The sequence below is a fragment of the Ictalurus furcatus genome, chromosome 20, assembly GCF_023375685.1.
Source record: "Ictalurus furcatus strain D&B chromosome 20, Billie_1.0, whole genome shotgun sequence".
In the NCBI taxonomy this organism is placed as follows: domain Eukaryota; kingdom Metazoa; phylum Chordata; class Actinopteri; order Siluriformes; family Ictaluridae; genus Ictalurus; species Ictalurus furcatus.
In genome coordinates this window covers 12,674,349-12,695,798 of record NC_071274.1, presented here as the reverse complement: position 1 = coordinate 12,695,798, position 21,450 = coordinate 12,674,349, and the positions used below count along the sequence as shown (strand labels likewise).

Sequence of the window (21,450 nt, the reverse complement as noted above, 5' to 3'; positions counted from 1 at the left end):
ATGACATGGTATTAAACATATTGTACTGCTGAACAGTGTTGTCCCCTATAGACCAACCACAGTGGGTCTCTGCCCCCTTCCTCAGTATAATCCACACATCATCAAAGTACAAAGGATCCACTTGATTTATCAATGTCTTTATATCTCCTTAATGTTGTCTACAGTAGCCAAGTCAGTATGTTTTTCTCTACAGTAGCTCTGAGCCTCAAGCCAAGTCTTAGCCATCTTATCATTGAAGTGTCAAGTAACAGGAGCAAGGGGACTGATTTTCAGAGCACTCCAAAATCACTTGACCAATCAAGATTTAAGGTGAATGTCTTCTTCTAAGACCCACTCACCATAAATAACTGTGTCAGAGGCATGTCTTAGGGCATAGGAACTACGTGGTGAAAAATGTTCAAGCCATTCATATTGCTGTGCTGGTGCAAACATGAATGCGATCTACCTTTCATAAACCAGCCCAGGGTTTCCCAAACATTTTGGGCAAAGGACCCCAAATGGACATTATGAATTTTCTAAGACCCCAAGCCTTGACCACCCTTTGTTTTCAAATTCCAGATTTATTATATAGGACTGCTGTAATATTTTTCTATATTAAACCAAAGGAATATTCCTTGCACTTATTAGTCTAGTGTTATCAGAAAAAAATCCACACCAGGGTGGTTTATACTTGACTTATGCAGAAGCAGTGGCCCTGCGAGCAGCATTGTTTACACAATCTCTGCGTATCTCTGATGTGCATCTGGGAGATTTAAAAGCGGCATTCACTAGAATGTTGTTATGATTATTGTCATAGGCTACATCTCAAATCTAAAACTCTGACCTTACATTCAAAAGTGTTTACTAATCTAGAAAATCCAGAAGACTGCTACACCAAACAGACCTTTCAGTGGGTTTGAAGGCTACACTAGAGGTTTTTCAAATTCATACACTAACTGTAATATGAAAAAGAGTCAGTATTAGTATTAATGGTCTAGAACAGCTGTTCCCAAACTTTTCCAGGGCAAGGCCTTTAATAAAAAAAAAAGGGGGATTTATTCAGAATTCTGTATTTTTAATGTGTTTTAAAGACATCTTGCAAAAGGGGGGCCTCGGTCAAATGTTAATGCCATTTGGGGGGCCTTGCCCTGGAAAAGTTTGGGAACCCTTGGTCTAGAATAGTACTGTATGTATCTGTATTATTTGAGACACAATGCTAGTTGATTTGCAGAAGCAGATGTATGGGGAAATTTGTCTTTTTTGCTTTTACTGAACTATGATGAGTGAGTGCAGTGTCAGAATAGATTAAACTAAATAAAAACGGTTTACACTAAAATAATGTATCATATTAATATATATGTGGCCTGTCTGAATGTTATTCATAACATTTCAAAATATTAGCACGTAAAATCTGATATTTATAATATATATATATATATATATATATATATATATATATATATAAATGAATGAAATACAAAAGGAGATTGTGAGTTTCTCTTGTGAGCACACTTGTAAATTAAGTGACCCCGTGTGGTGTTACACACAACCCCTAGTTTGGGTATCCCGGTACTAAATGGACTTTAATTGTTAGTCTGAAAATATTTTAGAGACAGACTAGATGAATTTTACATTCAACTGCATAAGCCTACACAGGGGAAAAATCTTTTGATTTTCTTTTGCATTAATGGCCCATTCACACTTTGATATCACTGCATGAAGTGTTTAAGCATTGGTTGATGTTCGAGGGTGTGTCGTTATTGATTCCAGCTGTCTGTTTTCTAGCTTGATTATGTTTGGTATTTAAAGCCCTCGTGTTGCTTTGTGCAGTATTACTTTGTAACTGAGTGAATGTAATGGTGAATGCGTTACGCATGCTAAGCGGTCTTGTTTTCGTGTCCTGCTCTCGTTCCATGCCTTGACTTTAGTTTCATGTTTAACCTCGAGTATCTTGTCCAGTATAGACCGCGTTTTATGTGTCTTGATTTCTGTTTGTAAATCAAAGATGTTGATCTGCGCTTGCTTCTGCCCCTGCTCCCGTTTCATAACATAGACTCAGATCAGCAGAGCATGACAGCTTGCCCTCTGACTGTTACACTAGAGAACTCTTCCAAAAATGATAAATAAACATCTCATACAAAAACCTTCACCAAATCAAAGATTACACAGATTTTTTCAAAACCTTTTTATGTGGAACGTCTTCCATACAAGTATAGGCTGTTACTATAACAACATTAACATTACAAGCCCATTAATATATGCCTTACAATAACTACTGTCTAAGCTCTAATAAGAATATAATAAGAACTAATAAAAAGTAATAAGAATCAAGCTTTCAACAGCTCTATAATATAATAATCATTAAAGGTCAATATCAGTTTTAACAACGCACCACATGGCATTATGATTAATAGTTAACTACTCAAAACAGTTGTGTCACAAGTGAATGTGATCCAACTTTAAAAGCAGTACATGAAGCTACACTGCATTTCATGGTACAATAACGATAGAAAAGCAATCAAAGCACTGAAAAGACCCAAGATACACAAAAGTTCCACAATGAGGCATAGAGGCTCATTGTTTCTGCTTTCCTACTGCACTGTAGAACACTTGATCATCAAGATTCTCAGATAATGATACATGATAAAATGTTAATGAATAAAAATACTTTCAACTCACACCAGAACCTGGGAGTTGTCAGATTTCTTAGACTTACTTTTATATAAAATATTCTTTTAACTAATAATATTCCATATTCATTCACTGATGTAATTGCTTTTTCTCTGGCATGGAAACATCTCCATAAATTACAAATGATTATAAGAATGGCCTTGCCAGTCCATTCTTCATAAGTTTATATTGGAGGACTGTGGAAAACACATCTTTGGCAGTGTTTATGAGAGGCATGATATAATCTTTAAAAACAGTGCCAGATTGTTTATCCTTTTCTTTTTTAAGTTGCTCAATCTCAAGCCCCATCAGCTGGGCTTTCTCTTCTAACCCTTTCTGAACAAGTTCTTTCTGTTCGGTCAGTTTACTCTCCAGCGCTCTCTCTAGCTCCTCCTGCTGCTGAATCTTCTCCTCCTCGAACTTCTCCTCCAGCTGCTGTAGCCGTTGCTTATGGTGCAATTTTTCCACCTGCATCAGTCGCTCCATCTCCAATTTTTTCTCCTGTTCAACTTTACACTGCTGCTCTAACAGAGCTGATTGTTCTTTCTCCTCTGTGAATCATCACCCAGGGGCAAAGAAAGAGACAGATAGAGTAAAGAAGTGACAGAATAGAAAACTCAACCTACATTGTTAGTACTTAATATATTATTGATTAATAAAATCATTTTATTAATATTTATTCATAGTGTGTAGTATTATCTTGCACATTATTGTACTGGACAGTGTTAGCAGTTTTTATTTTTATTTTTATTTTTTTACAGAATTCATGATTTTGCTGTTTTCTGTTTTCGCACATCAATGAATCGAAACTATGTTAGCCATCATGCAATGTGCAAATCCGTACTTCTCCCACTGGTAATCCCTACACTGATCTACCAATCCTGACAGGAAAAGCAAGCCACGCTTGTTAGCAAATGTTTGTCCTCACCAATATAACTAGTAAGATGGCTAATTAAGGTGCTAATGTTAACACAAAGGTAGATAATCATGTAACATTGCTAACTAACATTATAGTAGCTACTTGTGTTGTTGCTAACGTCAGTAATTTGGCTCAGTGTAATTTTGAAAGGCCTACAGTTGTTTTCTGTTTGCCTCCCGCTGCTGTTCCTGCTGGTGCAGTTCTTCTGTGTATTCTGCCTCAAGCATTTATGGTTGGTTGTAACTCAAAAAAAAAAAAAATCTTTATCCATTAAGTCCTTTCTGTTGCCTGAGTAATCCATTTGCTCTATCACAATAACTTACTAAGAAAGCAAAGTGACTACTTATTAGCAGTAGCCAGCTAGATATCTGGCTTCCCTTAACATTATCTAGTGAGCACCGCCCTCCATTCCCCACTACCCAAATATCTGCCCATAACAATTGCAGTCTTTCTAATTTCATGTTCATCTTGAAGGTCTACATTCTACAAGGTCTTTTCCAATATTCAACCCAAGTAATCTCACTATATACCCTGCGGTGTCATTGTTGTAGGATGCAAGTAGGCAAGTTTCCAACAAATTAATTGATGGTTCATTTTTTAATTTTGGTCATAGTGTCCCTTTATTTAGTTGTAGTCATACTATTAGTCACACTATTTTAATATAATTACATGATCAGTGGCATGATTATGCTCAGCGTACCTTGAATCTTTTTCTCACTTTCAGTCAGTTGTTCGTCAGTCTGGAGAATTAATTTTGCCTCCATACTTTTCCTATTCAGAAACGTCTCCAGCACCACCTCAGCCTTCACACAGAAAGCATACACACACACAGAGATAGACAGAAAGAGAGAGAGAGTAATGGATATATATGTATTTATTTATTATACTCACATTTTATTAGGAACTACTATACACCTGAACATTCATGCAATTATCTAATCAGGCAATCATGTGGCAGCAGCACAATGCAAAAAATCAGATACAGGTCAAGAGCTTCAATTAATGTTCACATCAAACATCAGAATGAAGAAAAAGTGTGTTCTATGTGACTTTGATCATGGCATGGTTGTTGGTACCAAATGGGCTTGTCTAAATATTTCAGAAACTGCTGATCTTCTGGGATTTTCACACACAGCAGTCAGAGGAAAATGGCCAGATTGGTTTGTTCTGCCAGGAAGGATAATAATCACTCTTTACAACTGTGGTGAGCAGAAAAGCATCTCAGCATGCACAAAACATCAGACCTTGAGGTGGAAGGGCTACAACAGCTGAAGACCACTTCTGGCTATCATGGGCACAGGCTCACAGAAAAAAAAATCATCTGATCTTTTTTACAGTCTTCAACTGTACAGTTTCATTGAGTCTATTCCCATGATACCATGCCACGATTGCATTTTGTACTGTATATTTGGCTGAAAGGATAAAGTAAATAATGAAAATTAACCATTATTTTCAACCTTTTATCCCATTTGTGTGTTTAGGTCTGTGTTTATTACCTGGATTCCTTTGTTGGGTTGGCTGTGGTACTGGGTAATGACGTTGTCTCTGTGCGTGCAATAGAGCTTATATCCTCCAGGCTTTGCATACTCCCCCCTCTGCACGTGCACGTTCATCTCCTCATATAGATCAGACAGAATCTGCTGGCACTTCTGTTCTGATTCCTCAATGTTCTGAGCAATTAGCTCAGCATAGTGCTTATCTACTGCCTCCTGAAAATACAAAACATATACACGCATTCAGAAATGCAATAATCAAAAACACGCCCTGGGCAAATTACGTTTGGTATTCTAGACATATTGATCTGATTGGCCTGACTCTAGTTCATCGCAAGGCACCATGCACACACACATTCACACATTTCTTCATACCTAGGGGAACCTTAGCATAGCCAATCCACCTACCATCATGGTTTTGGGATGTGAGAGGCAACTAGAGTAACCTGAGCACAGGATCGACCCTGGTGAGACTGTCTGTGTGTGTATCTGTGTCTATCTGTGTGTATCTTTGCGTGTGTGTGTGTGTGTGTGTGTGTGCGCGTGTGTGTATGTGGGTCCAAAACGCACCATGAGTTTCCTGAAGTATTCCCCCTCTTCATCTTTAAAAGAGCGCTTCATAAATTCAGTGTTGGCCATGTTGCTGATCTTCTGGTGTTCAGAAGAAAGTTTATTCAAATCGACTGGAAACAAACTCTTCACCTGCAATTAAATTTTGTGTCAGGAGCATGTTTAGGATTAGGCTTTGGTTCAGGGTCATGGAACATATCTTTAGGCTAGTATTTTACAAAAACTTGTATTTAAATTTAATTTTAAAAAAATATAGAAATACATGTGATTTTATATATATATATATATATATATATATATATATATATATATATATATATATATATATATATATATATATATAACATGCTAAACTTTCAATTGTAACTATTTATGTCAAAGCAGTGTGTGTAACTGTATCTGTTTAGTATCTGAATCTGTAAATCTGATTTAAAGCAAAAGTGGGCATGGCTTAAACAAGAAAGTTTTTATTTTTATTAAATATAAATGATAACATCATTTTTTTGGCTACTCTACCCACCTCTGCCCACTTGCACTGTTTTTTGGTTCCATCCCCAATCCCCCAATGCACATCACTTTCTTTAATAAAAGTGCCTCCTATTCATATTTGTGTGTGTGTGTGTGTGTGTGTGTGTGTGTGTGTGTGTTACCTGTTCCATCTCATTCTGATAGAATTTAAGCCCCTCCTGCACAGCTGCCTGGTTTTCTATCCTTGCCATTACAACCACAGCATTCTCCAGACAAGGGACTTTCCCACTAGAGATGGTCTCCACATACGACTGCACTAGGTGACCGAACACTGGCAACACACACACGCACACAGTTACAGCACAGAAAATAACAGTTCTATGTATTGAAACACTACTGAAAATGTTTATACAGATGAATAATATTGTAGTGAAATAATGTAGTGCTCACTCCTCCCTGTGACTCTGTATCCTCCTTTAACTGTTTTAACATTGCTTGTAGTAAAGATGTAGTCACAGAACTGCTGTGTAACGTTGAGAAATTTGGGCCAAATTTCACTCTCATCCAGGCTCTCGAGCTGAACCATTTTGTCCTGGGAGGCAGGAAACGGGAAAACAAAGCACTTGCGGGTTGGAAAATAGTTTCGAATACACTGCCTTGGAAGATTGTAGTTGGTGTCCTTCTTACTAAGACCTGCAATGCAGAATTTTTTTTATTCTTTTCATGTTAACAGCTAAACTGACATATAGTCCAGTCCATAAGTATTTGGACAGTGACACAGTTTTCATAATTTTGCTTCTGTGCACTCCCACAATGGAGTTGAAATTAAGCAATCAAGATGTGAGTGAAGTGTAGACTTTCAGTATGTAATTCAATACGTATTTCAATGGCTTCAACAAAAATACTGCATTAACTTTTTAGGAATTACAGCCATTTTTTAAATTTCTCCATTTTCACAGGCTCAAAACTAATTGGACAATTGACTGATAAGCAGTTTCATGGTCAGGTGTGGCCTGTTTCCTCGTTATTTCATGACAAATTAAGGAGATAAAAAGTCTGTTGATTCCAAGTGTTGAATTTGCATTTGGTAGCTGTTCATGGGAACTTTCAATATGTGGTCTAATGAGGTGTCGATGCAATTGAAGGAGGCCATCATTAGGCTGAAAAAACAAAACAGACCCATCAGCAAGATGACAGCAAAAAGCCTGGAAGACCACAGAGGACAACTATAGTGAATTATTACAGAATTATTTCCTTGGTGAAGAGAAACCCCTTCACATCAAGAAAGTCAAGAACACTCTCGAGGAGGCAGGCATATCATTGTCAAAGTCCACAAGCAGGATATGCATGAATGTAAATACAGTGGGTTTACCTCAAGATGCAAACCACTGGTAACACTCAAGAACTGCCAGATTAGACTTTGCTTAAAAAAAACTGTGCGGTTCTCACACCAGATTAGCTTGTACCTGAATGATGGGAAGAGAGGAGTATGGAGAAAGAAAGGCTCAGCTCATTTTCCAAAGCACACTACATCATCTGTCAAACATGGTGGAGGAGGTGTTATGGCATGGGCATGTATGGCTGCCAATGGAACTGGGTCATAGAAGAAGTATCAGGATGAATTCTGAAGTGTATAGAGCTATACCTCAGATTCAGTCAAATGGTACAAAACAGGTTCTTCACAGTACAGATGGATAATAACCCAAAACATACAGTGAAAACAACCCAAGTGCTTCTTAAGGCAAAGAAATGAAATGTTCTTAAATGGCCAAGTCAGTCACCTGATCTTAACCTAATTGAGCATATTTTCACTTACTGAAGACAAAATGAAGGCAGAGAGACCCACAAACAAGCAGCTACTGAAGGCAGCTGCAGTAAAGGCCTGGCAAAGCATCTCACGGGAGGAAACTCATCATTTGGTAATGTCCATGGGTTACAACCTTCAAGATTTGCATCCAAATATTAAAAATAATCCTAATATTTATGATTGTTAGTTTGTAGAATTACTTTTGAGCCTTTGAAAATGGATGTACTATGTAAAAATGGCTGTAATTCTTAAATGTTTAATGAAATATTTTGGTTGTTGAATTAAAGATCAAAGTCTACACTTCAATCACATCTTGATTGCTTCATTTCAAATCCATGGTGGTGGTGTACAGGGGCAAAATTACGAAAATTTGTCTTGAATCTTAGTCAGAAGTATTTTCTACACCTTTCTTCAGCTGCAGGGCAAAATCCAGGTACTCATCCTCGGTCACTCGACCCTTTTTCTCAATCACCAGCTCCAGTGAAAAATCACGCACTGTCCAGATGAAGTTAGGAAAAAACTGCACAAACTGAGAGTCTTCTTCCTCCTCCTCAACCTCAGCTGCTCTGGACTCAGGTGATTTGATCTTAATCTGCTCTGCAAGCTCAGTGACATAGCTGCAGCATGCTAAGGGATCATGACTGGATGAGAAATACAGTCATGGGAAGAAGAAAGTACACACACCTTCAATTATATGTTTTTATTTATCAGGGCATAAATAACAATTTTGTGGTACTCACCAACTTCTATAAACAAACAAATAACCTAGAGTGACAAAAAAAAAACATTTAAAAAAAAAATTCAATATGTAGTCATTTTCCCCAAAAAAAGTAACCAACATTTAGAAACCAGGTGGGAAAAAAGTAAGGGAATGGTTATAAGGCCATCTCCAAACAATTTGAAATTCACCATTCCATGAACACTGTTCATGAGAAGGATTGTTTACAAATGGAGAACCTTCAAAACAGTTGCCAATCTTCCCAGAAGTGGGCATCCCAGCAAATTCAGTCCAAGGTCAGACCATTTAATGCTCAGTGATATAAAGGAAAACCCAAAAGCTACATCACATGACCTACAGGCCTCTGTAAGCACATTAAATGTTTTTGTTCATGTCAGCACAATCAAAAAAAAGACTGAGCATAGTATAGCTTTCATGGAAGCATGACTAGGAAAAGTCTCTTCTCTCCAAAAAGAATATGGCATGACTAAGGTTTGCAAAATTGCATTTTAACAAAACAGAAAAGACACTAACAAACAATATCCTTTGGACTTATGAGTCCAAACAATGTGCTTGTTCATCACGCACAGCACCATGTTTGGTGAAAACCAAACACAACGTATCACCACAAACACCTCAAACCAACTGGAGGAGGAGTGGTGATGATTTGGGCTTGTTTTGCTGCCACAGGACCTGGAAAACTTGCAGTCATTGAGACAACAATGAACTCCATTTTATACCAGAATATTCTTGAGACAAATGTCTGGCCATCTCTCAGCAGCTTAAGCTGGGCTGAAATTGGGTCAAACAACAAGACAATGATCCCAAGCCCACCAGCAATATGACATATGAATGGATAAAATAGAAAAGAAAAATCAAGGTGTTGGAATGGCCAAGTCAAAGTCCAGACCTCAACCCCATTCAAATACTGTGGTGGGGTCCTAAGAGATCTGTGCATAAACAAATGCCCTCAGACATCAATGAACTGAAGCAATGTTGTAAAGAAGGGTGGGCCAAAATTTCACCAGCACAATCAAGAGACTGAAACTCCTACAGAAACTGTCTGCTTAAAGTTAATGTTGCTAAAGGTGGTTCTACATGTTACTGAATTATATGGTGTACTTATTTTTTACACAATTGTGAATGAGATGATAATTAAAAACATAGAATTGAAGGAAGGCATACTTTTTTTTTTCCCAAGACTGTATCTGTGGGTCTTTATTATTGACTAAATGGCTATTTCTATAAATGTTAGTGTAGTTGTGTTTTACAAGGAAGGATACTGTAGTTTTTCCACTGCTGTGTTGTCGATGGTCCCGCGGCTGTTGTAGACCAGAGTGCTGCTGAGAAGAACAGCTAGACAGAAGATCCAGGCGTCATTCTTAGAGTCTCCCTAAAACAACACAAATATTATACACTGCAGTTATGTGTACTTAGATGTGTACTACAGAATATTATACTCATCCACACTAAACACTGAGGCCTAACTCTTTGGAATGGATAAAACATGACTACAGATATTACTACCACCTTCTGTACTAATCTACCCCAACACGGTGTCCATTTTCTGACCTGAATCCTTGGGAGTTTGGTACATTGGTACTTACTTTGTTAGGCCACAACAGATGAAATACCCTGAATGCAGGTCATCCAGAATGTCATTATTACAGAAAAGCTTTAAAAATATACGACCAATGCAATTTGCACTCCTCGGAAACATTTACATTAAAGAATGTTGTAAGTACTGTGTTGCTATGGAGTCCTCACCTTGTCAACGTCCCCCAGTCCCTCAGTGTCCAGCAGCACCAGAGTGTGTCCTCTTTTATAAGGGTGTGGCACACACCACATCCAAATACCTTTAGTCTTCGACTCAATGGTGCTGCCCAGAGCAAAGCCTGCAAACAGTCACAGTAGTAATCTTCAGTATTATTTGAGAACCAAATAAAGTTTGGTATTTTGGACATTTTAGGCTGACAGAAGTGTTCACATATTTCTCATAAAGCAACTTATGTGCACATAATTCAACTGGTCCAAGCCAGTTACAAATTCTATAAGCCATAAGGAATACATTTTATGTTTTTTGATCAAATGTATCCACAAAACTGTATTGGGGTAATGGTTTTATCTGTCCAATTCTCAAAAAGTGAAAAATAAATAAATAAATTTGGAGATAAATTGAAGAAAAATGTCTTTAAAAACAAACTCACCAGTTTGTTTTCCTGCCAGGCGGTTCATGAGGTAAGACTTTCCTGTGCGATAGAGTCCCACCACAGACACCACCACCACCGGCTGGTTAATCCTGTACAGGTACTCAGTGGCTCCATCACTCACACGCAGTGAACCGTTCACATTTTCCACCAAACAAATAGGCTCTGGCATTGGGCTGCACATGGTTCTCTCCAGCTCTGCAGTCTAGAGGATGAAAATGAAACGAATTTAATTAACAAGAAATTTAATCTTTTAATTGTAAGTGCACAAAACAGTCAGTTAAAATGCAAGCATGATTAATTCTAATTTGATTAGTTTATCAGAAGGACATTGGTAATTTTTTACACGTCTCTCAGTTAGTAAATTTTTTTTTTAAATCTCGCATCCAGATTGCAATAAAAATGACCACATGAGTGAGGATCTTGTGGGCTGTGTTTTCTACGAACGCGGACATTTTTGATGCTGTCATATGATCGTAGTCCATTCACAATTATAAAATACAATAAAACAATAATCAAACAGGAGAAGCACCCGTTTTCCTATTCGAGACTCTGGAGGTGTTTAAAATCTGGGGGAGGGTCACTGATACGCATGCTATGAGACTGATTACGGCATGCAGCAGGAGGCAAGCATCTATTTTTTCAGCATGAGGTGACGTCTACATAGAAAATCATGGACATATGCATCTGTACTGGACTAAAATTAATCAGATGACCGCTGATTTTGGCAAAGCACAGTAGGTAATTCAGCTTGTGATTTTCTGAGAGGAAGCCTTATTTTTCTTGATCAGTGTGTGATTTGAGCATGATTATTGTACAATCCATTACTTTCTATCAAAAATGTGAATTAATCAACATGTTTTGTCAAAATGTTTTGTATCCGTCAGAGGCCTATAAATAACTCTGAATGTTAGTCATGAAAATGTTAGTGGAGACAGTGCTGACAATGCAGAAGACTAAGATGACAATATAGAAGATTAAAGGCCTGTTCACACTGGGACATTTTCCGCAGCGCAAAATAGTCCATTTTTCGATGCATTTTTTTGTGTTTACACCCACGCGTAAAATGCAGGCAATGCTCTGAATGAAAGTGCAAATTCGTTCCCTGACAATAGGTGGCACTTATTGAAAAGCATAAATACCCCAGTACACAAAGAGGTGCTACATAACTTTCCATTTCTGACATCCACTTGTCACTTTGAAGCAGAAGAGAGACAGTATTTACATCTTTGCAAAAAGCCGTTCCCACACTTTTTGCAAACTGGCTAACTGAAAATGGATGTTATGTATGGTAATATAAGGTATTTGGTGACTTGGCCATGGCAACAAATACTACTTTAAAGCTAAATCCTTAAAGTGCTAATTTTAAACAATATACTTTCTTTAAATAAGTAATGATTTGAATTATATCAAAGTCACAGAAATAGCATTCACCTACTTATGGGAAGACCCAGATTATTATTATTTTTTTAAATCTATTTTCTTTTTGGGAGGGGTTGGATATAAGGCAACTATTGTTGTGCCCAAAAATGTTAATGTTCCTGCAAATTGATGAAGTGTGCAAATCCGAACTGTGGTCATATTTTGGATTTTATAAAAATGCTGAGGGAAACTTAATAGAAGATGGTAACCGTGTCTGCAGAGCTTGCCAGAAGAAATTTGCTGCAAAAGGGGGCTTTGGCGCTTCATTGGTGCTTTTTCCTCTTCCCCCCTTGCTTTTAAATCCCTTCTTAATGCCCATGCAGCCATGCGCATTTCATGTTCGCTTTTGAATTAGCAGCAATTCGGAGGCAGCAATTGCTTGAATGGTGGGTTCGTTAAAGGGACGTGCAGAAGGGGGAGCTCTGGGGGCTCAAGCCCCTGCCCTTTTACTAAATTATTTAAAAGTGCCCCTCTCAACATGAATTAATAAACAATTATATTATGTAAAAAGCATTTGAATTCAAATTAACACGAGAGCGTGCACAAAACAGTAGCAAATGAATCACAAGAAAGTCAGAGAACTCAAGTCTGCCGTCAGACAATCTCTTTAGTGCAGGTACCAAGCCATGAACAAAAGTAAATGTCATCTTTCTTTAGCTCTCTCTTTTGCTCTCTTTGTTGCTCTCTGCGCACCTCTTTCTCTCTTTATTCTTGTAGTCGCTGTGGCATTTATCATAAAGCTCTCTGCATTCAGACACCAAAGACACCAGCAGCTCAACATTCAACTTGCTTGAGCCTTCTTTTCTGGCTTCTTCTTTGTCGGCAAGACAGTTTTGTACTTGAGTGCCACCAAGTCGTAGTTTTATGTAACTTCAGTGGCTCCGGGCACGTGAACAAAAGCATGAAGCTCATTGGTCGGCCAGTTTTTAACGCGGTGCAAAAAAACGTCCTGGTGTGAACAGTCCTTAAGAGTGTTAAATCAGCATTTAAGCATATGATGAAGAGTCATTGAAAAACAATCGGCATTTTAAGAGTGACTGGCTGACAAATCAGCATTTTTTTATTGTTTAAAAAAAAAAAAAAAGCTAACTGAGCTATCGCCACATAAAAGGTATGACCATGATGTATTAATTGTGGCAAAAGGTTGGGGTGTGACTAAAAGAGAAATGGGTAAAACCCCTCCTAAATCAGTTCACTGTTTCAGGATAGTATAAAAGCCTACTGTATTCATTCAGATGATCTGCAGAAGTCTCAGCTTTATTGTGTCTTCAATAAAGTTTTGATTTTTGACATCTTTAACCCATTGACTCTGAAAGTTTTTGACCTTGAATTGAAGGGATTTTCCACAATAGCCTGAGAAAAACATCGACATGGCCAATCTGGACGGTTACAAAGTCACAGATGAGCACCTGTAAAATAGGAAATTACCCTGGGACCTAGTGTAAGTTTAATCCCAAACCGGATAGGGTTTAACACAGTCTAAACGCCCAACAAACCCAGCGTAGCCAAGCAGACCAGTGATTGGTTATAGTCCTGGGGCTGCTGTCCTCTTATTAGAGTTACTGGGGTCAGAGTCAGGTCTTGGATGCTGGTGGGAGGGCCCTGGTGTGGGCATGGTCAGGTTTGTCCCTGCAGGTTTTCTACACTGCTGGTTTGCTCACTGTCATAACACACTGACTAGTACTGCATTTAGCCAGTGTAACACTGAGAAAGCTACAGTTTAATGCTAACTAGTATTTTCCTTATGGTTAATATATTTTACTTATACCATATCACAAGTTTATATTTATGTGCTTGTTTTAATAAGTTGTTACTTCAATAGTAACAGCTCATTCACATGTGGCCCTCAGCAAGTAGTTAAATGCTGCTACACTAACACAGTGCTTAACATAATTTCGACTTGACTGAGGGAAATAGTCAAAGTTGAATTTAGCCAAAAGTTAGTTTGTTGTAAATGTATGTTAAATGTATGGGCATCACTTGTAGTTGGTGCTGGCGCCCCAAAATCTTTTTTAATTATTTAGTATTGACCCACGCGGTGTTACACCTACAGACTATAGTTGTAAAATGAGGCTCCTTTTGGTCTCAGTAAAATTGTACAGTACTCTGGTGATATGGGTAAACTTGCACTTGATGAAAGAAGTAATCATGCATTATGCTATGTGGTAAGTACGTGTACCTATGTCTTTAAGACAAACACATCATATACAGCCTATTTATAATCAAATTAGGTAACAAAAAACAACCAAACATACTTACCTTATAAGCCAACTGTCACTTGCACTAGAGATGCAAACCAAAATGCTGGCGAGATGAAGTGAGCAGGTTTTAAAGGCTGTGATACCACAATCATCCCACCCACAATCGTGATCCACAGTTCATGTAAACAGGGACATTCCGAGAAATCATGCTGCAGACAGGATGCTCTCTAACGGAAAGCAGTCTCTGTACTGCTTTTACTTTCACTTTCACTTGCGTCCCCAGGCCACAGTCCACATGCCGTTAATTTCACGACCTTCTAAGGACCGATTTTTTCTTCTTTGTAATTTATAGTCCTCACTACAGTCTGTAACTAAAAACAACGTTCTTCCTCGCAAAACAAACAAACCCCAAAGCAAAACATACATCTACAGTACGTTCGCCTATATTTCATTTCAGGCTTAGATGAGCTCTATACAAACATAAGACCTAAATAGCCAACTGTAATTTCTAATACTACAATCAATCTTTACTAATTATTGTATTAACTATTATGTAGGCTGTAAAACTGGCACACCTGCAATCATGCTCAGTTAACTTCCAGATGGTGGACTGTAAAACAATGTAATAAAATGTCTTCAAGCTTCAGAAAAAAATGCTTTATGTGAATTATTTTCCCTCTTCATTGTAGACTGAACTGTTGAAGCAAAACAAATAGTTCTATAAAGAAAAATTCATTCTTCTCTAATTCAAAAACTGTTTGTTTTTTTGTTTTTTATTTTTTTATTGTTGATTAGAGGCAGCACAAGTTCAGGATCCACAATACAATCTGGAGCTTGGGATACTGATTATGTGGCATTTCTGTGCATGTTCACCTTGTGTTCATGTTGGTTTCCTCTGGGTTTTATCCAATTGTGCAAAAAATATGCCAGTAAATGGATTGGCTATGACAGATTGCCCCAAGGTGTGAATTAGTGTGTGAATAAGTGTGTGCATGGTGCTGTGAGTTGGACTGGCAACTGGCAACTCCCATTCAGAGTGTGTCCCTAAAGTTTCTGCCGTCCCTCTGATAGGCCTGTTTTACATACATTTTACATACATATACATACACACACACACATATATATATATATATATATATATATATATATATATATATATATATATATGCTAAGCTTTCAATTGAAGTTCAGACGTGTTTTCATTTAACATTAGTAAATAAAATGTGTTTTTAATTAGAAAAACTCTACTTGCTAACACCAGACTAGACCAGATTTCAACTTGTGTACTAGATCCTGTGCCTACATGTTTCTTTAAACAGATTTGCCAATGAGTAATTGAACCACTTTTAAATATAATCAATTCTTCCCTTAGCACTGGCTATGTACATAAATCACTTAAATTAGCAGTTATTAAACCCCTGATTAAAAAACTGTCCAGCTATAGACCTATATCAAATCTCCCCTTCATCTCTAAGATCTTAGAAAAGGTTGTAGCAAAGCAGTTGTGCTCGTACTTAGATAGGAATAACATTCATGAAATGTATCAGTCAGGATTTAGACCTCATCATAGCACAGAGACAGCCTTAGTTAAAGTAGTAAATGACATACTACTGGCCTCTGATCAGGGTTGTGTCTCGCTGCTTGTGTTACTCGACCTTAGTGCAGCTTTTGATACTATAGATCATACTATTCACCTTGATAGATTAGAAAATGTTGTTGGCATTAAGGGAACAGTCCTCTCCTGGCTCAGGTCTTATCTAACCGATCGTTATCAGTTCGTAGATGTAAATGGAGACTTCTCCACGCATACCGAGGTTACTTTTGGAGTTCCACAGGGTTCTGTTTTAGGCCCACTGCTTTTTACTTTATATATGCTACCTCTAGATCAAATTATTCGTAAACATGGAATTAGCTTCCACTGTTATGCTGATGATACACAGTTTTATGTTTCAGCAAAGCCAGAGGACAGACAGCAGCTTAGTAAAGTCGATGATTGTGTAAAGGACATTAGACATTGGATGTTAACTAACTTCCTTTTACTTAATTCTGATAAAACAGAAATATTTTTATTAGGATCACGTGTAGCTAGAAATAAGCTTTCTGATCACATGGTTACTCTGGATGGACTTTGATTCATCATGTTCAGCAGTAAAAGAGCTTGGAGTGATTATTGACTCCATCCTATCATTTGATGCTCATGTAGATAATATTACTAGGATAGCCTTCTTTCATCTCAGAAATATTTCTAAGATAAGAAATATATTGTCACTACATGATGCAGAAATACTAGTTCATGCATTCATCACCTCTAGATTAGATTACTATAATGCTGTACTGTCTGGATGTTCCAGTAGGAACATAAACAAACTCCAGTTAGTCCAGAATGCAGCTGCTAGAGTCCTAACTAGAACCAGAAGATACGACCATATCACCCCAATCTTATCAACACTGCATTGGCTCCCAGTGAAATCTCACATTGATTATAAAATACTATTATTAACCTATAAAGCACTGAACAGTCTCGCACCACAGTATCTAAGCGACCTTTTGGTTTTCTATGATCCGCCATGCCTACTTAGATCAAAAGATGCAGGCTATTTGACGGTACCTCGAATAGTGAAGGCTACAGCAGGGGGAAGAGCTTTCGCTTATAGAGCCCCACTGTTATGGAACAGTCTTCCAATTAGTGTTCGGGACTCAGACACAGTCTCAGTGTTTAAGTCTAGGCTTAAAACGTATTTGTTTACTCAAGCCTAACATGAGTAGACTGTCTGTTACGCAAAGCACAGTCTTAACAATCTCTCCCTCTCTCCTTCTGCCAAGCCACACATGATTTTATGGAGATACTAGAGATCCTGATCCTTTCTGCTCTCCTGACCTGCCTGCTCTCATCTACTCCAATTCCAGATGGAAACACTCACTGTGGTTGCTACTAAGGTCCAGGGACTGCAATTACAACCTGCAGTTTTACACTCGGGTCTCCTTTGAACAGTGGACTAGTTCAACAAACAGACTTCATATGAAACCATAAGGAACGTTCCTTTACTTTTACACTATCCGTTGTTACCCAGATCAGGATGGGTTCCCTTCTGAGTCTGGTTCCTCTCAAGGTTTCTTCCTCTTAACATCTTAGGGAGTTTTTCTTTGCCACCAGCTTGCTCAATTGGGATAAATTCACACATTTAAAATCTGTGTCCCATGTTTATATGTTTCTGTAAAGCTGCTTTGAGACAATATCCATTGTAAAAAGTGCTATACAAATAAAATTGAATTGAAATTGGATTATTGAAATATGTATCTTCATTAGTGATGTTATGTTATTTATTTTAATGGCCTTGAAAACAAGTGCATTCAGCACTGGGAAAAAGTCCCCAAAGTAATTCCTTTAGTATACTGGTAACACATTTAAAACACTGTATTGTGTAAGAGTATGTAATGTTGAAAGTATGTTGTACAAAGTAGTATAGTTAAGTAATAAAGTATACTGTTATTGACTACAAAGTGTGCATTTTTTTAGTATTTGAAATAAGCCAAAAGTATAACGGAGCATATACTATTTGTTACGAAACGAGACTTGGACAGGAAGTAAGCGCAGGAGGGAAGTCTTTATTTGAAACTCAAACAGAGGACATGGAACGGAAACACTAATTGAACTGAGGCCTGAACACTCCTTAAACTAATACATGAACGTTCTTTAATCCAAGACATGAGCATTCCTTAAACTAAGGTAAGAAACCCTCATCTAACTTAGGCATGGCATGAACACTCTTAACTGAGGCATGGCATGAACACTTAACTATGGATTGACATGAACGCACAACTATGGCATTTCTCCTATTACCTCCACACAAGTCTATGAAGCTTTAATGAAATTAGACAACAAAAAATCAGCTGGAACTGATAAGATTGAGCCCTATTTCTTAAGAATTGCAGCAAATATCGTGGCAGAGCCTATTGCATATATATTTAATTTAAGTTTAACTTCTAACATTATGCTTAGAATGTGGAAATCAGCAATGGTTGTCCTTTTATTAAAGAGTGGAGATCCCTCTGATCCAAATAATTATCGCCCGATCTCCAAACTGCCAGTCTTAGCTAAAGTATTTGAATCTTTCATAAACAATCAAATAAAACAATTCTTATCTGATGATAATAATATCCTTAATGATGATCAATCAGGCTTTATATCGGACCATAGTACTATTATAGGAGCCATGTTAGTCACAAATAATATGAACAGTTCTTTATAGGAAACAGTCTTGTGCAGCTTTATTTGTTAATCTTTCAAAAGCATTTGATTCTGTAGATCATAGACTGAAGCATGTAGGTCTTAGAGGTTGTTTTAAAATGGTTTGAAAACTATCTTTCTGAACGAACTCAATCGTATATATGATATATATGATATATATATATATATATATATATATATATATATATATATGTGTGTGTGTGTGTGTGTGTGTGTATTCAGCTGCATCCTTACTCAAAAAGCTGGACGCTGTCTATCATCCTGCTCTACACTTTGTTTGTTGTGCGAGTCACGTACTCATCACTGTATTTTATATGAATCGTTAGCTTGGTCATCCTTAAATCACAGGAGAAAACTACATATGTTTTTATTCATTGCCAAGGCACTTAGATAACTTACCCTCCTATGTTTCTAATCTTTTAACTTTTAGTCTTTAAACTAAGTTACTGCATGAGATCTACAACTTGAATTTGGCTGAAAGTCCCAGGGATACATTCAGAATTTGGTAAGACAGCTTTCTCTTTTTATGCTCCTTGGGTATGGAATGAATTGCCAAATATAATCAACTTGGATATCCTTCTCTCTTTGAGTACTTTTAAAGGTCTTTTGCAAACTTCTTTAATGGAAACGTGTAATTGTTTTTATTGATCGGTTTTAATACATTGACTGTATGTTTTTTTTTTTGTTTTGTTTTGTTTGTAATATGTGTACTTGTAGTATTTGCTATTTCTGTTGAATTTACTGTGAAACATAAATGTGCTGCCATCTTGATCAGGATCAGGACTTAAGAGACTGTACTATCTCAATGGAACCTTCCTGGTTAAATAAAGGGGGGGGGGGTAAATAAAGTACATATATGCATAGGATGACTAACTAATGTATACCTCTATTGATTGGCTTTGAATCATATAAAAGATAACATGACAAGCTTTTTTTTGAGAGAGGGAGAGAGAGACAGAGAGAGAAGAGAGGGACGACTGTTTGTAGCTGCTATAATGTAAGTGAGAACAGGAACTAACTTGTTTAGCATGGGGACGCGCTGTTAAAGGAAAATGATCAGCTTTGGGGTGCTAGCAGTAATCCTGCTTCATCACACCACCCTGTTGTGGATGATTTTCCAATAAAAGTGTTTTATTACTTATATATCCTACTAACTAATTATCAGAATACAGTCCTAAAGTCCATGAGCTGTCATGTAGGTGTAGTAGCTGCTCATAAAACCAGATTTAAACGGATTTCATTCCCTTCAGTGTGTGAGGTGGATAAAAAAATATCTGCTGCCATCCAGTGGTAAAAATGAACATTTTCAGCATGAATGTTCACAAAGAAGGATAAAAAGACAACTGACATACAAATTCAAAACATCAAACAAAATAAGCAAAACGGAAATATTATTTATAACGGTACATGTACAAAAAGCACAAACTCAACAACAGGGCAGCATTTCGGTGTGATTTATGTTTTAGAGAAGAGGAGGAGTTGCACAGTCTGATTTCCAGTGGAATAAAAGATAATATGAGAATAAAAGAGATTAAAAAAATAAATAAATAAATAAATAAATAAATAATAAAAGAGAATATGAGAATAAAAAAATGATTGTCTTTGGAAGTTATGTTCAGTTTCAAAAGCTATGACTTGACATGACATATATGTGTGTGTGTGTGTGTGTGTGTGTGTGTGTGTGGTGCATCAACTATATTGTTTGTAATATCAACTATCAAGCAAGTAATATCAAATAGTAATATCAAATATCAAGCATCAACTATATTGTTTCTAAGCATCAAGCATCAAATTGTCAATTATTATATCAATTGAATCGTTTCACATGCTGCAAATGATTGCGTCATTTATTTGAAATACACAATACAGTCTATTTATAACAGAACAAATTACGTAACAAACAAATACATACCGTATAGTAAGCAAACCGTTACTTGCTCTTGCTGCAAAACACAATGGTGGTGAGAGGCATTCAGCAGCTTTTATAGGCTATGTCCACCCCCAAACACTTGTGAGATGACCTGGTGATTTACAGTATATGGGGGTCTTTCCGAGAAATCGAAGAGAACGCTTGCGTGTTTACTTTCACATTCACTTGCGTCCACAGAACGGACCCTGCCCGAGTTAAGTGGTTTTCAAAGTGGGGACCGCCAGGGGGCGCCCGGGGGCCTCAACAATTTGTAATAATTAATTTTAAAAAAGGGGGATATATTCAGAAGTCTGTATTTTCAATGTGTTTTAAAGACGTCTTGCAAAAGGGGGGCCTCGGTCAAATGTTAATGCCATTTGGGGGGGGGGGGGGGCTTGCCCTGGAAAAGTTTGGGAACCCCTGCCCTAGTTTACTGCCGTTAATTTCATGTCCTTGTTAGGATGAACTCTATGCAAACATAGGATTAGTCATGCCTACAAATAATAATTACCCAAGTGTGTCTCAAATGGTCCGACATCCTGGATAGAATATGACAATGCTGCTCCAATAACCTATGACAATGCTCCATGCTGTTAACATTTCTTGATAGCATACTTTCTTCATAAAATATGACACAAGTGTTTATCTCTGTGAAATATCTCTATAGATCGTTGCACTGACAACTAATGCAGTGCATCAGAATGATGCAGTTTAATATAAAATACCGCTTAAACATGTTGAAAATGGCAGGATAGCCATAGTGTCCGCTACAGCTCCCCACGTGCAGGGTTATATGCAGTAATATGTTTAAGCGGACACACTCGGCCTCTCTAGCGCA

General features: G+C 37.4%; 3 protein-coding genes across 4 annotated transcripts in view; 1 reads left to right on the top strand and 2 right to left on the bottom strand.

Moving 5' to 3' along the window:
- gbp2 (guanylate binding protein 2) overlaps positions 1–21,450 on the top strand; it is a 61,599-nt gene that overhangs the window by 7,901 nt on the left and 32,248 nt on the right. The window lies entirely within an intron of this gene.
- LOC128624428 (guanylate-binding protein 1-like) overlaps positions 1–21,450 on the bottom strand; it is a 90,178-nt gene that overhangs the window by 55,422 nt on the left and 13,306 nt on the right. The window lies entirely within an intron of this gene.
- LOC128624427 (guanylate-binding protein 1-like) lies at positions 2,080–20,817 on the bottom strand. 2 transcript variants are annotated; one of them, XM_053652075.1, is made up of 11 exons: positions 20,616–20,817; positions 10,832–11,036; positions 10,392–10,519; positions 9,908–10,017; positions 8,312–8,523; positions 6,550–6,792; positions 6,282–6,430; positions 5,632–5,763; positions 5,065–5,277; positions 4,269–4,371; positions 2,080–3,200 (listed from the first exon to the last, which is right to left on the bottom strand). In XM_053652075.1, the coding sequence occupies exons 2-11, from the start codon at positions 11,013–11,015 to the stop codon at positions 2,797–2,799; spliced, it is 1,878 nt and encodes a 625-aa protein (XP_053508050.1). In that variant the 5' UTR covers positions 11,016–11,036; positions 20,616–20,817; the 3' UTR covers positions 2,080–2,796. The 2 variants fall into 2 exon arrangements, with proteins under 2 accessions (XP_053508050.1, XP_053508049.1); XM_053652074.1 differs by lacking the exon at positions 20,616–20,817 and adding an exon at positions 14,513–15,029.